Here is an 11,115-nt window from a genome sequence, read left to right on the forward strand (position 1 = left end):
AATACACAGTGTGAAAAATTATTGTACAATGTAAAATTTTGTATTGAAATGAAGATATTCAAACTTTTTACAAATTATTGAAAAGTAATGTTTATGCATTATATACTATTTCTCTTGAAAATATCAATATCCATTAAACTCTTCGTAACAACTATAAAAAAAATAATGTGATGTTGGTTTGTTTACTTTGTGTCTACAGTGACTCAGAAGTCACATGAGTGATTGATTCTCTGTGATTAAGGAAACTGGGATCAGACACCATCCTGATAAAGGCAAGAAAGCTGATAACGTTTGGTGTACCGGAAAAGAGTTGTGTGAGGCAGTTTAATTTTTATGGACGCTGAAGCTCACACTGGTTTCACCTGACTGTGGGTGTATTATCAAAAGTGTCAACTTTCAATTTTAACATTAAAATACACACAGCATGTGAAATAAACAACATGTAAATTCATCATGTGTAATCTGATTTGTGATAATTATGTGTACACATGAAGAGGGTCATGTTTTCAAGCAAAAAAAATACAACAGATAGATGAAACTAACAGAACTGCCTCTCAAATTTGATTGTAGGATCCACTCTCCCTCTCTATCGAGCTCACTAACCCCTAAACACCGATCGAACCAATGAAATGTTTACATAATAAAATGTTTCTGTGGCCTTTATTAAAATGAAATAATTAAATCTATTGTTTTAAATCAATGAAAAGGCTCATAATTTTTGATCATATTACTCCACCATCGAAGAGCATGATGTTGTCCTTTAAGATGAAGCTTTACTGCACAATATTCATTCGCTTGAGGCAAAAGATAGAAAGACACATTTTAGGAGTATGTATAGATTAAAACATGCCTTTAATACGGCGGCCTCTGAGGACATAACACATACAAAAGCAACAAACACAAACATTCAGGAAATGCACTCCAAATCCAAAAATGCTTCAGATTGTAAAACATATGCAAAAGTCAAAATGCAAACATATAGAGAAATGTTACAAATACTAACCTACAGTTTATGAAGTATTATTGGAGCTTTCTCCTTGTGTTTTTTCTTTTGCAGCGATTTCTTTTTTAGCACAGCATTTCCGTATGTGATTATTGCTTTTGCATGTGAATTGTCCTTAGGGGCCAACCATCGTGGTAAACCATCAATTGTGCTTCTTCACAGATTCATGCACATACTTGTATTTTTTCCAACATGTTATTCTGATTTAAGGGTGTTAGATAGTCATATTTATCTTGCCCCATGTGGCTCTCCATCCTGAAAGGATGTTCCCAAACCCGAGAGGCAACATTATGCCCACTTCTCATTTGAGTCACGTGAAACATGTCATTCGATGTTACATGTGAAAATGAAAATATTTATACATGGGAGAGTGTGAGGATCCAAAGGAGTTTCTGCAGTAGAAGGTAACAGGCAACGTTATCATATACCAAAGTGTATGTTTGCCTATTTCTGTGGTGTGGATGCAAATTTTTTATATTCTTATTTAGTCAGAAAATAGCTTATTTAGGAAAGCTTCATCTATGATACTGATTATCTGATCTCTGCATCCCATTCATATCCTCAGATAAATAACCACAGGGACTCACTTATATTTATCTGGACTCTAGAAAAAAAAACATTAGTGACCCCACACAGCAACATACAGATAAGTGAACCAAACTTCAGCAGCAGCACACTTTTTGCTTATTTTATTCAACACTTAACTCCATATCAATTCATATCACAGCGGTTAAGCTGAGTAGTTTTACATGCTCTTGGTTTTTCAAAAGTCCATTCAATATGAGATATATTCGTTACAGCAGTGATAACTTAAAAAATACAGTATGAATGCACAAATAGCTCAGCACTTTATAGTCCACCGCAAAAAACAGTGACAGTATACAGACAAAAATAGAGAATATCATTATGCTTCCATTTCAAACAGATCACTGTAAATTCTTCATTTATATAGAGACACTTAGGTGCTTGAAGTGGTCAATTGTGGTAAATTTCCATGTTTGAGTTACTGACATTGCCACACAGTTAGACAGAAAACATACACAAACACACACACACACACACACACACACACACACATGCAGGGAGTCACTGTAAATGACAGCTGGTCGAGCACGGCACACACCTGAGGTCCCTTTCAGGACCTGTGTGTAAAAGGCACACGCATTCATGCACACAGGCCACACACACACACGCGCACGTACACACACAAACAACAATTCTCTTTCTTTACAACATTTACACATTTACAGCGGTACAGACATACATAACACCACAAACAGAAACACACACACACACACACACACACACACACACATAGACACACACAGACGTTGGGCACAGACTCCATAAAGGACCAAAAATGAGGCACAACTGGACTTGGCAGAGCAACATGGAATATTTAGGTAATTGATTTTTGATTGTGAAGCTCCCGTTCAGTTTAGTCATCGGTGTCCTCCTGAGAGAGAAGAGGAAATTAATTTACTGTCCTGTATGTAAATGTACCTTAGATGCAACATCAGCATATGGCATAATGAAATCATATATCAGGAACTCTACACACCAGTTGGGGTAATGTTACAGCACCCGTTAAGATTTATGTCAAGTATTGCTTGGTTTTTGTTTTTCAGTTTTAGAATATTATTAAACAGGTTTGGGAGACAATGCAAACTTAAAAGTTGCCTGTGTAATGTCAGCTTTAAGGATGGAAAACATCCACAAATGCCATAAAATACACAAACCTTTAAATGAAATATATTTTAATATTATTTAAAGATCAGTGTTAATGTCTTAAGGTCCATAAACTGCTTCCAAGCATCACCTTAAGAAGCAATGGTGTAATCTGTTCACTCTCACTATGGGTTTTGAATTTAAGGCTCTTCAGCCGTTTATCTGTCCATCAGCTGTTCCTTCTTTAACTCTGAAATGCAGCTTCACATTATTCAATCTAGGTTTTATGTCGACCAGTTGCAAGTAGAGTCTCACCTCTGTAGCATCGGCAGGGTCAGTATCAACCGGTGACTCTGCCACGTTCTGTACTGCTGAGGCTTCATCACCCTGGAGAAAGACAAAATATAATAAATAGTATGATCCACTTTGATGTATGCATGATCTTGCAGGAGTTACTGTATGCTTAATGTAAAAATAGAGAATGCAAGAAAGAAGGAGGGCCGTTGAATGTCTCCTCAATTCGGGTGTGTTTCCAAAACGTCTCTGGTGAATCTCGCGGACTCGACTCGCAAGTATGCACAGATTTGATTGGTTGAGCAGCGTCACATGAGACGATTGGAGCACATGCGATTGGTCTGTGAGTTTCCTGGTCCTCTAAACCAGTACAGTAAATGCTAGAAAAGCTGCGCGGGTTAAAATAGAAACGCTCCGTCACGAGGTAGTAGTCTCAATAACAAATGTCCGGATCCGGACCGCGGTCCGCCTATTAGTGACCTCTGCTCTAGAGGGCAATAGTTCCTCTTGTTTTTAGTACCACTTGTAATTGCCCTTCCAACACCTTGCACATAGCTTTGTTTATGTTCAAGTGACAAGGCCCTCAAGCGGCAGTAGGAGTTATTCCTCATGTTTGCGGGGAGCAAATGAGAAAATAGTGTGATATTGTTATAAATTCCGCAGAGGGAGGAAGGAGGTTGTGGTAGTTGGGTCAAGCAAACATAAAACTTTATGTGTGACCAAACAAAACCAAACCTTGCACACCTGTGTTAGATCAGAAAATGGTCTTACTTCTGCAGCTGTGGTTTGTAACAGTTTTGGAAGACACTGATAAATTACATTGTCCCACTAATACACCTCTATGTGTCTGAAGCAAAAAAATTATTTTGTCTTTTAAATGAGGCATGTAGCGCGGGGGTGGGGGCAGGTCTGTCTAGCTGAAAAGGTGCCTTGATTATACCGTACCATTGAACTGACCTTCCTTAATGGGGAGCATTCACAGTGCACATGTGAATGTGTATGTGGCGCGCTCACCGGTGGCTGACATAACCTTAAACCAGATTTTGCACCTTCTTCGCCTGCTGTTGCATTTAACACCACCCATCAAGCTTCCATCTGTTCACCCAGATGAGCTGGTGAAACGTGCACTCGTGTAAACCCACACACAAACACACATTCAGACTTCAGTTTGCCAATAAACACTGCCTTGTCTTTTTACTGTGATCAGATTAAACTTTGGCCAAAAGTTAAAGATTTGTTCACTTTTGAGGACAAATCAAACCTGAAATATCTGTGTAAACCATAATCTTCTGAAGAAAATCTTTGAGTAATACCTCACCTACAATCTCCGTATTGTTTCATTGCAGCTTTCAAGCAGAAATCGCTTCCCAATCGCTCCCTATGAAATGCAGCATCCTTTTAGTGCATGTTGCTAAAAAGATCTGAGCAATAAGACGTGTTTATTGAGACCATTTTCTATTTCCTGTCCTGTATCCTCCTCAGCTCCCCCCACCACTCTGCCTGCTCTTCTCATTGTCATTTCCCTCTCCTTCTACCTTTCAGGCTTTTGTGTGTCCTGATGAATCACCAGCAGCTGATGAATTGATGAAACAACTATGAGGAGATTAATCAGACTCAGTATCCCACCACCCTCTGTTTGCTGGTGTGTGTGTGCGTGTGTGTGTGTGTGTGTCCGACGCAGGAGACAATCTTTGATGGGCTCTCTCAACCTGGCATGAATTTTTAAATGAAATCAATATTAATGATGTTAAATGGCTGTGCCGCCTGGGAATGATGGTTAAATGAGGACAATCTGCTGCCGTCTGCATGTCAATCTCTCACTGGAAATACCAGCATTTTATTTTTTTTAGTTTTAATCTCTGTGTCTCTGTTTATTCCGCTGTCAGTCAGTCCACAATCTCTCCATCAGTCAGTCCACTCTGCGTCTGTTTGTCCATCTGTTTGTCTGTTCTTCCTGCCAGTTTGGCTTGTCAACATTCCTCATAATGACGCTGATCACATTCCAGGTGGAGCTCCATCAGTGTTTTATCCCCCTGGGTGAATACCATGATTAGCTATCTAGCTGCCTTAATAACACAACTGCCACCGAAGATTAAAGGACAGTTGGATGTTTGTGTGAAATACCACAAGCATCTTTTAATAATGAAATCAAATACATGGGATGAAAGTAGTGGATTTTAAAAAGATGACTGCCTCATTAAAAGAACTGCTAAAAACATTTTGTTTAGGTGTCAGTTGTTGCCACTGGGAGAAAAAAAATTCTTTGGTATCTTATCTTTTTATGGGGTACTTTTCATTAATTGCGGCCATAGCTGAAGAAATGTGTGTACATGTGTGCCTGTGCTGTTTATCTCTTAGTGTCTAAATTGTTATGGATTCCCCTGTGTTTCCTCGCTAATTAAGGGACAGGAGATTGAGCATCACAACAAACATTCAACAAAGTGTTTGCATTGCTCAGGGAAATATTTGATTTGGTTTATAATTTTCTGCCACTCACAGCATTGTTTAACATGTTATGAGGAATGAGGGTAATTACAGGCAAATGAAGTCCTCCTTTCAGAATTACATCCAATTCAACACATTATTAATCCAGAAATAAACCATGAAGTGTAACTGTGATGGTATGACAACAAAAGCAGAGCATGAACAGGAGGGCCATCTGTTCCTCTTGTAAAGTTTGTCTTCTTTGAAGAAAGAGTTTCTGCTCTAAACTGGTTTAAAAGTGAAAATGTAAAGATTTACACTGGGGATCTTGTGCACATTGTAAATAAAGGTGTCCTACAAAAAAAAACTTTTACATTCAGTGTTTCTCACCAAAACCCACTGTGTCACTGTGTGCAAGAAACGTGTTGAATGCCCTATATCATGAAATTTAAAAGAAATGTTTTAAATGTGCACTGTTTTGACCATGTTTACTTTTAGCACCAGTTGTTAATCAGTATATTAGTGCAAAACGATCGACAAGAGTGTGTATTGTGCCACCCGTGTCCCACAGCATGTGCAGGAGAAACAAAGAAAACAGGGACCCACTTGTGAAAACACTGCTCCATAGCACTACTAGTGGTCAAAAACTCCACACGGTACCTTTAAAGTGCATTTTGTATGTACAGTCAAAAAGAAAATTCAAGAAATACCAAGAAGAGAGACGAACTTCCCCCACTGCCCCCTAAAATTGTGAATTATTTGAGCTTTTAATTGTATTTACTTGTGTTCAATGTTCAGTTATATTGAATGTAAATTAGAGAAATTATTATTATTATTATTATTATTATTATTAATTTGATTAGTTGTTTTTGTTGGTCTAAAAGTGGTCAAATGTACCTGCACAAAAAGAACATGTGAAATTCATGAATTCATGTCAAAAACCACATGTACAAATGATGACTTGTGAAATGCTGTTTCACATGAAAAAAACCCCTCAATTTATCAAGGAAACAATGTTGCATATGTGGTAAGCTATTACATGTGAAGAATGTTTTCACATGTGAAATATCTCCAGCACAGGTGCCTATATCATGTATAGAAATGAACCACATGCGCCAATATCTAAACAATTGGTGCTCCACATCGTTTTTTTGACTGATAAAAAGTGAATCTTTTGTAAGGCTCTATACAATATTAAATCTAAAAATAATGTATTCATCCTAATCTGTGACCTGTACGATTTTTTAAAGAGTAGAATGTAACTCCCCTTACATTTGCTAAAGCCCCAAACTCACAGAAAAAATTACTAAGACTTGACCTCACTGTCTAATAGTAGCTATGTATCTGCAAAAATCTTCATGAGCAGCTATCAAAACTTTTGCTAGAGAGAAGGACAAGATAAAATAGAAAGATACAGGTGATAAAAAAATATAGAAGAACTCAGTGAAAACGGAAAAGAAAATCATTTTTCATATTTGACTTGTGTCGCAGCAGTCAATTTTCTACAGTAAACCGCCTTTCCCTCCTCCTCTACCTCCTTTGGACAAACGATGGCCAGACTGACTGATGAACAATACAGGAAAGCTAACAATATGTAACGGCTTTCATTTCCGAGAACAAAGACACACAGCAGATATGAGTAGTGATGACAAACGACTCAAGGTCAGGAGGCCATTTTGACACAGTGAAGAGTTATAGCTGGCAGCCACTGTCATGAAATGGAGGGATGTGCTGTGCTGCAAACTACCATTTCTACAGGTGGGTGTAACAGTATAGCAATATGTTTGTGGAGAAGTACAAGCATTCATCATTCAAACAAGCATTAAAGTGGAACATAAATTTGAATTATTCTAACTTTTTATGTAAGGAAACTTTAAGCTATAATAATTTTCCAGATATTATGTTTGTTTTTCCAATAAAACCTCTGGGTGGGCATTCCTACTGGCGTTGATTGACTGATATGCTAAGAAGCCATAGACAGTATATTGTTCTGTAAAGATAGACGACTTGTCTCCGCTTCCTCCCACATCAGGTAAGATACATTTGTGCGTGGAACATAGCTAAGTTACCTGGCTAGTAGCAAGCAAGCAATGAACATTAGCTAGCATGACAGCGTTAACATGTTGGTGATGTATATATTGTGCAAGACCAGAGATGTAGTTCATTTAACGGTTTTCACACAAAATTAGAGACGAGGGACTTTGCTCTCTATTCACACCCACTGGAGAACACACTGTAGGAGGCGCTATCATCAGCAGAAAAATAAATGCTTAGAACTTAGATTTCTTCATTTTGGTATACAAGTCAAAACACCATTGATTTACTATATGTATTTCTTTAAAAAATTTAGTTGAACTTTAAATAAAAAGTGTCTTTCTTACTTGTTTGGCTGGATCCTTCTTGACCAATCCAGTGGCAGCGGCAATATTGCCCGCACCCTCCACAGTTTTATGGGCCACAGCCGTGACCCCGGTTACCATGGCTCCACCCATATGAGACACTCCAGACACAGTTTTACCTGCAACTGTAAGGACGAAAGACGAAGAGACGAGGAGGTCATGTGAGGAGGGTGTATATCTCTACAGCATCTCAATACCTGAGAGGATTAACATGTAGAAAAATACATAAACACACTGGATTGCAAAGTTGCCACGGGTGAATATAATTTGATTAGAGCTGCCCTTTAGTGACTGGCCTCCAGTTGTCAGTGATAGATGTTGACAGGAAAAAGAAATGACTACTACCTATTACTTTTATGTGTTGTTTTATGTGTAGGATTTTACTTAGTTTGACCTGATGAAGGTGACACTGGAGCAATCATAAGGTCACCTAAATCCAATAATTAGCTTTCAACATGGTGGTCACATTCAACCAAATGAACATATGCATGAAGGTAAGAATTGTCAGATGTTATTACTACAGTAATTAAACCAACTGATTTATCACTGCTTGTTTCTACTGCCACACAACCCTTATTAAATGCATTGAATTGTAGATAGATATTTGTTATAAGTTCATTTGTAAGAGAAAGATTGTGATATTTCTTCTTTCAAAAGTTACATAGTCTTATTATAGCATTTTTGCTTGAATAGGCTATAGGATATTGTGGTAGTTTGAATGTGTCCCTGCCTGCATTACTGTACATGCAGAGTTGGGTAAAATAACTATTAAATGCTCTACTGCTTCACCTGATTCGCCCTATAGAATTATTTAAAGCAGGATCATCACCTGTCGTGTCATTTGGCCAAATGTCCTCAGTCTTCACTGAGTGTCTCACCACCATATACCTGAACAATGCATTTTTGTGCAATTTTGCATCTTCTGAACTGTTTTGGAGAGGTATGTTGGAAATTCATTTTTAAAATTCAGTGAGGCCTCCTTCTTAAATTAATGCTACAAATGTCAGTAAATAGACAGACTATAACAAATGCATCTGCAGGTCCATTTACAACAACTGCTCAACTGAGGGTCGCTCATTGCTGAACCATGATGTGGGTCCCAACATGTGGATCAGGGCCTCACCAAATAATGTTCATTTTTATCCTCCTCTTGTTGAACTGGTCACAACTGGTACATATACAATCAGTGACATGGAACCACAGTTACTTGGCTTTAAGGGCCAACAAGCCAAAAAGGTAGGGAACCAATGCTATGCACCATATGGTGATGGAGTCCAAGAGTGTAACACATACTTACTCATAACTAAGCTGCACTTTGCTATAGGGTATCAACTCTGCCTATGTGGACCTCCGGAAAGCAGATTATCAGATCATAGGTCTAATGTAGGCCGCTTGGGCCCTCATTTAGTGGATTTAATGAGACATTCTGTCACCATGCATTACTGTTATACTCTTCCAAACACTCACTTTCCTTGCAGCTATAGGATGCAACATTATTTCCCTGGATGCCTATATAGCAGGAAGTCTCCCCTGGCTTCTCTGCTTGTTATATATGAGGAATGGCAACGCTTGGCCCATGGGGAGATAGGCAGGTTCTGTTGAGTACAGCGGTGAAATATGACACTAACTCACATGCAGAGTTACAGTACATCTCTCTTACAAACCACCTGAGGATTCAGTGTGATGACCCCTTTTTGCTTTTATAGATCTACCTGTGTAAAATGTTTTGCTTTGGTGTTAATGAAGGGATATACAATATTGATATTTTTCAGTCAGACAAGAAAATGGCACAGATGCATTTAAGCCTGAATTAATATGTGGTGTTACCTGTTGTGACTCCATCCTTTGTTTTGGTACCTGAAAGGAGGTGCAGGGGAAGGTTAGTCAAAAATATGAATATATAGGCTATAGTAGCCCACAAATGATTATCATGCCCTCATTCATTATTGAATAGTCTGAGTTGTGTAGCCTAATTATTATCATTGTTATAATTATTATAATGAAGCGTCGTTTGAAAGCTCTCTGTCCCATTTTTCTAGTAACATGATCATCAATCAAATTAATTCCCAGCACCCACCGACATACATAACCCCATCTTTCGTCATCTCAGCTGCTCCAGTCACTCCCTGCTTGGTTTTCTCCGCCGCTGCCACGACCCCATCCTTGGCTTTAGAGAAACCCTTCATTAACGCGTCCATGGCTGCTTGATTGGCTCCGAAATTACACGCACACACAGCTGTCAGGATGTCAAAACAGGCGCAATTAGAAGGGATCGAAGCGCACGGTATTAAATCGTGTGACAAGACACGAAAATCAAACGATGCCACCGCCCTGATTTTCTCTCGGACAGGTTTGTCAAGCAAATATCACCGTCTGAAATATGTGTGCAGTTGAGCCTATAAGCAGATGCTCTGAGGCTGCTGAAAACCCCACCTGTAGGAATTGGTTACAGCCCAAGTGAGAAACCATGAATGGATTTAGGCTACTATTAATTTGAATAAAAACAAAAGGAAATCTGTTATAATGCAATGCGATAGTGAAATAAAAATAATGCTGCAGCTCATATTCAACAATGCAGTATTTTAAATGTATTTTTCAGGAAGAAGAGAACCACAAATACAAGAGCTGTGTGTTCACGCACCTGTTCGCTTCAACTTCCTTCAAGGCGAGAATGTGATGAGTCTTCCGGGATGACAGAGAGAGAGACAGATTCCCCCAAAGAGCCGTAAAAACTGTTTATTGTTTCCAAACTACAAACTAAAGATCGACGTGTGTAAGTGTCTTCCGAACAGACAGACGGGCACGGACTGACAGAAAGATGCTCCACAGGTTTGACAGACGCCTCCAACGCCTCGGTGATGGAGAAAGAGCGATTAAACCCAGTGATGCTGATGCGAGAGAAGAGATGCTCCGCTTTCTGTCTGTCTGTCTGTCTGTAACACACACACACACACACACACACACACACACACACACACACACACACAAACACAAAGATTACGTAGCTCCTTCTGTATGTGGGTTGCCCACAGCGTGTAGGTGCAGCAGGCTCTTTAAAATCGTCAGTCGGCTGAATGCATCTGCGGCCGAACTACCAATTAGTGGCAGTGTAATTATGCAAGATAACACTACTGGCCTATTCGGTGTTCCCACGTGTTAGTAAGATGTTAACTACAGATGCACAGCGAATTGTATGCACTGTAAATTAAATAGCCGTGTTGAAATTGGTTTGCAACAAATAATTACATTAATGTTGATCAACTTTTTGACACCCCCCCCAAATGATCTTTACGTTACCACTTATTTCTGCAGACAGACTTGGACCAA

The 11,115-nt window shown here is 39.0% G+C and overlaps 1 protein-coding gene across 2 annotated transcripts; it reads right to left on the reverse strand.

The window, feature by feature from the left end:
* Nucleotides 1-1,677: 1,677 nt before the first annotated feature.
* Nucleotides 1,678-10,687, reverse strand: LOC123981775 (alpha-synuclein-like). 2 transcript variants are annotated; one of them, XM_046066927.1, is made up of 6 exons: nt 10,430-10,687; nt 9,866-10,024; nt 9,616-9,645; nt 7,771-7,913; nt 2,987-3,058; nt 1,678-2,459 (listed from the first exon to the last, which is right to left on the reverse strand). In XM_046066927.1, the coding sequence occupies exons 2-6, from the start codon at nt 9,984-9,986 to the stop codon at nt 2,442-2,444; spliced, it is 384 nt and encodes a 127-aa protein (XP_045922883.1). In that variant the 5' UTR covers nt 9,987-10,024; nt 10,430-10,687; the 3' UTR covers nt 1,678-2,441. The 2 variants fall into 2 exon arrangements, with proteins under 2 accessions (XP_045922883.1, XP_045922884.1); XM_046066928.1 differs by lacking the exon at nt 10,430-10,687 and adding an exon at nt 10,222-10,270.
* Nucleotides 10,688-11,115: the final 428 nt, after the last annotated feature.

Source organism: Micropterus dolomieu, linkage group LG13 (genome assembly GCF_021292245.1).
Source record: "Micropterus dolomieu isolate WLL.071019.BEF.003 ecotype Adirondacks linkage group LG13, ASM2129224v1, whole genome shotgun sequence".
NCBI lineage: Eukaryota > Metazoa > Chordata > Actinopteri > Centrarchiformes > Centrarchidae > Micropterus > Micropterus dolomieu.

Excerpts from the sequence above, each read along its gene's own strand:
- LOC123981775 (XM_046066927.1), bottom strand. The coding sequence starts at position 9,986 with ATGGACGCGTTAATGAAGGGTTTCTCTAAAGCCAAGGATGGGGTCGTG. Across the intron at positions 9,646-9,865 it reads AGATGGGGTTATGTATGTCG|GTACCAAAACAAAGGATGGA; the intron begins GTGGGTGCTGGG and ends ACCTCCTTTCAG. Across the intron at positions 7,914-9,615 it reads AAAGGATGGAGTCACAACAG|TTGCAGGTAAAACTGTGTCT; the intron begins GTAACACCACAT and ends TCGTCCTTACAG.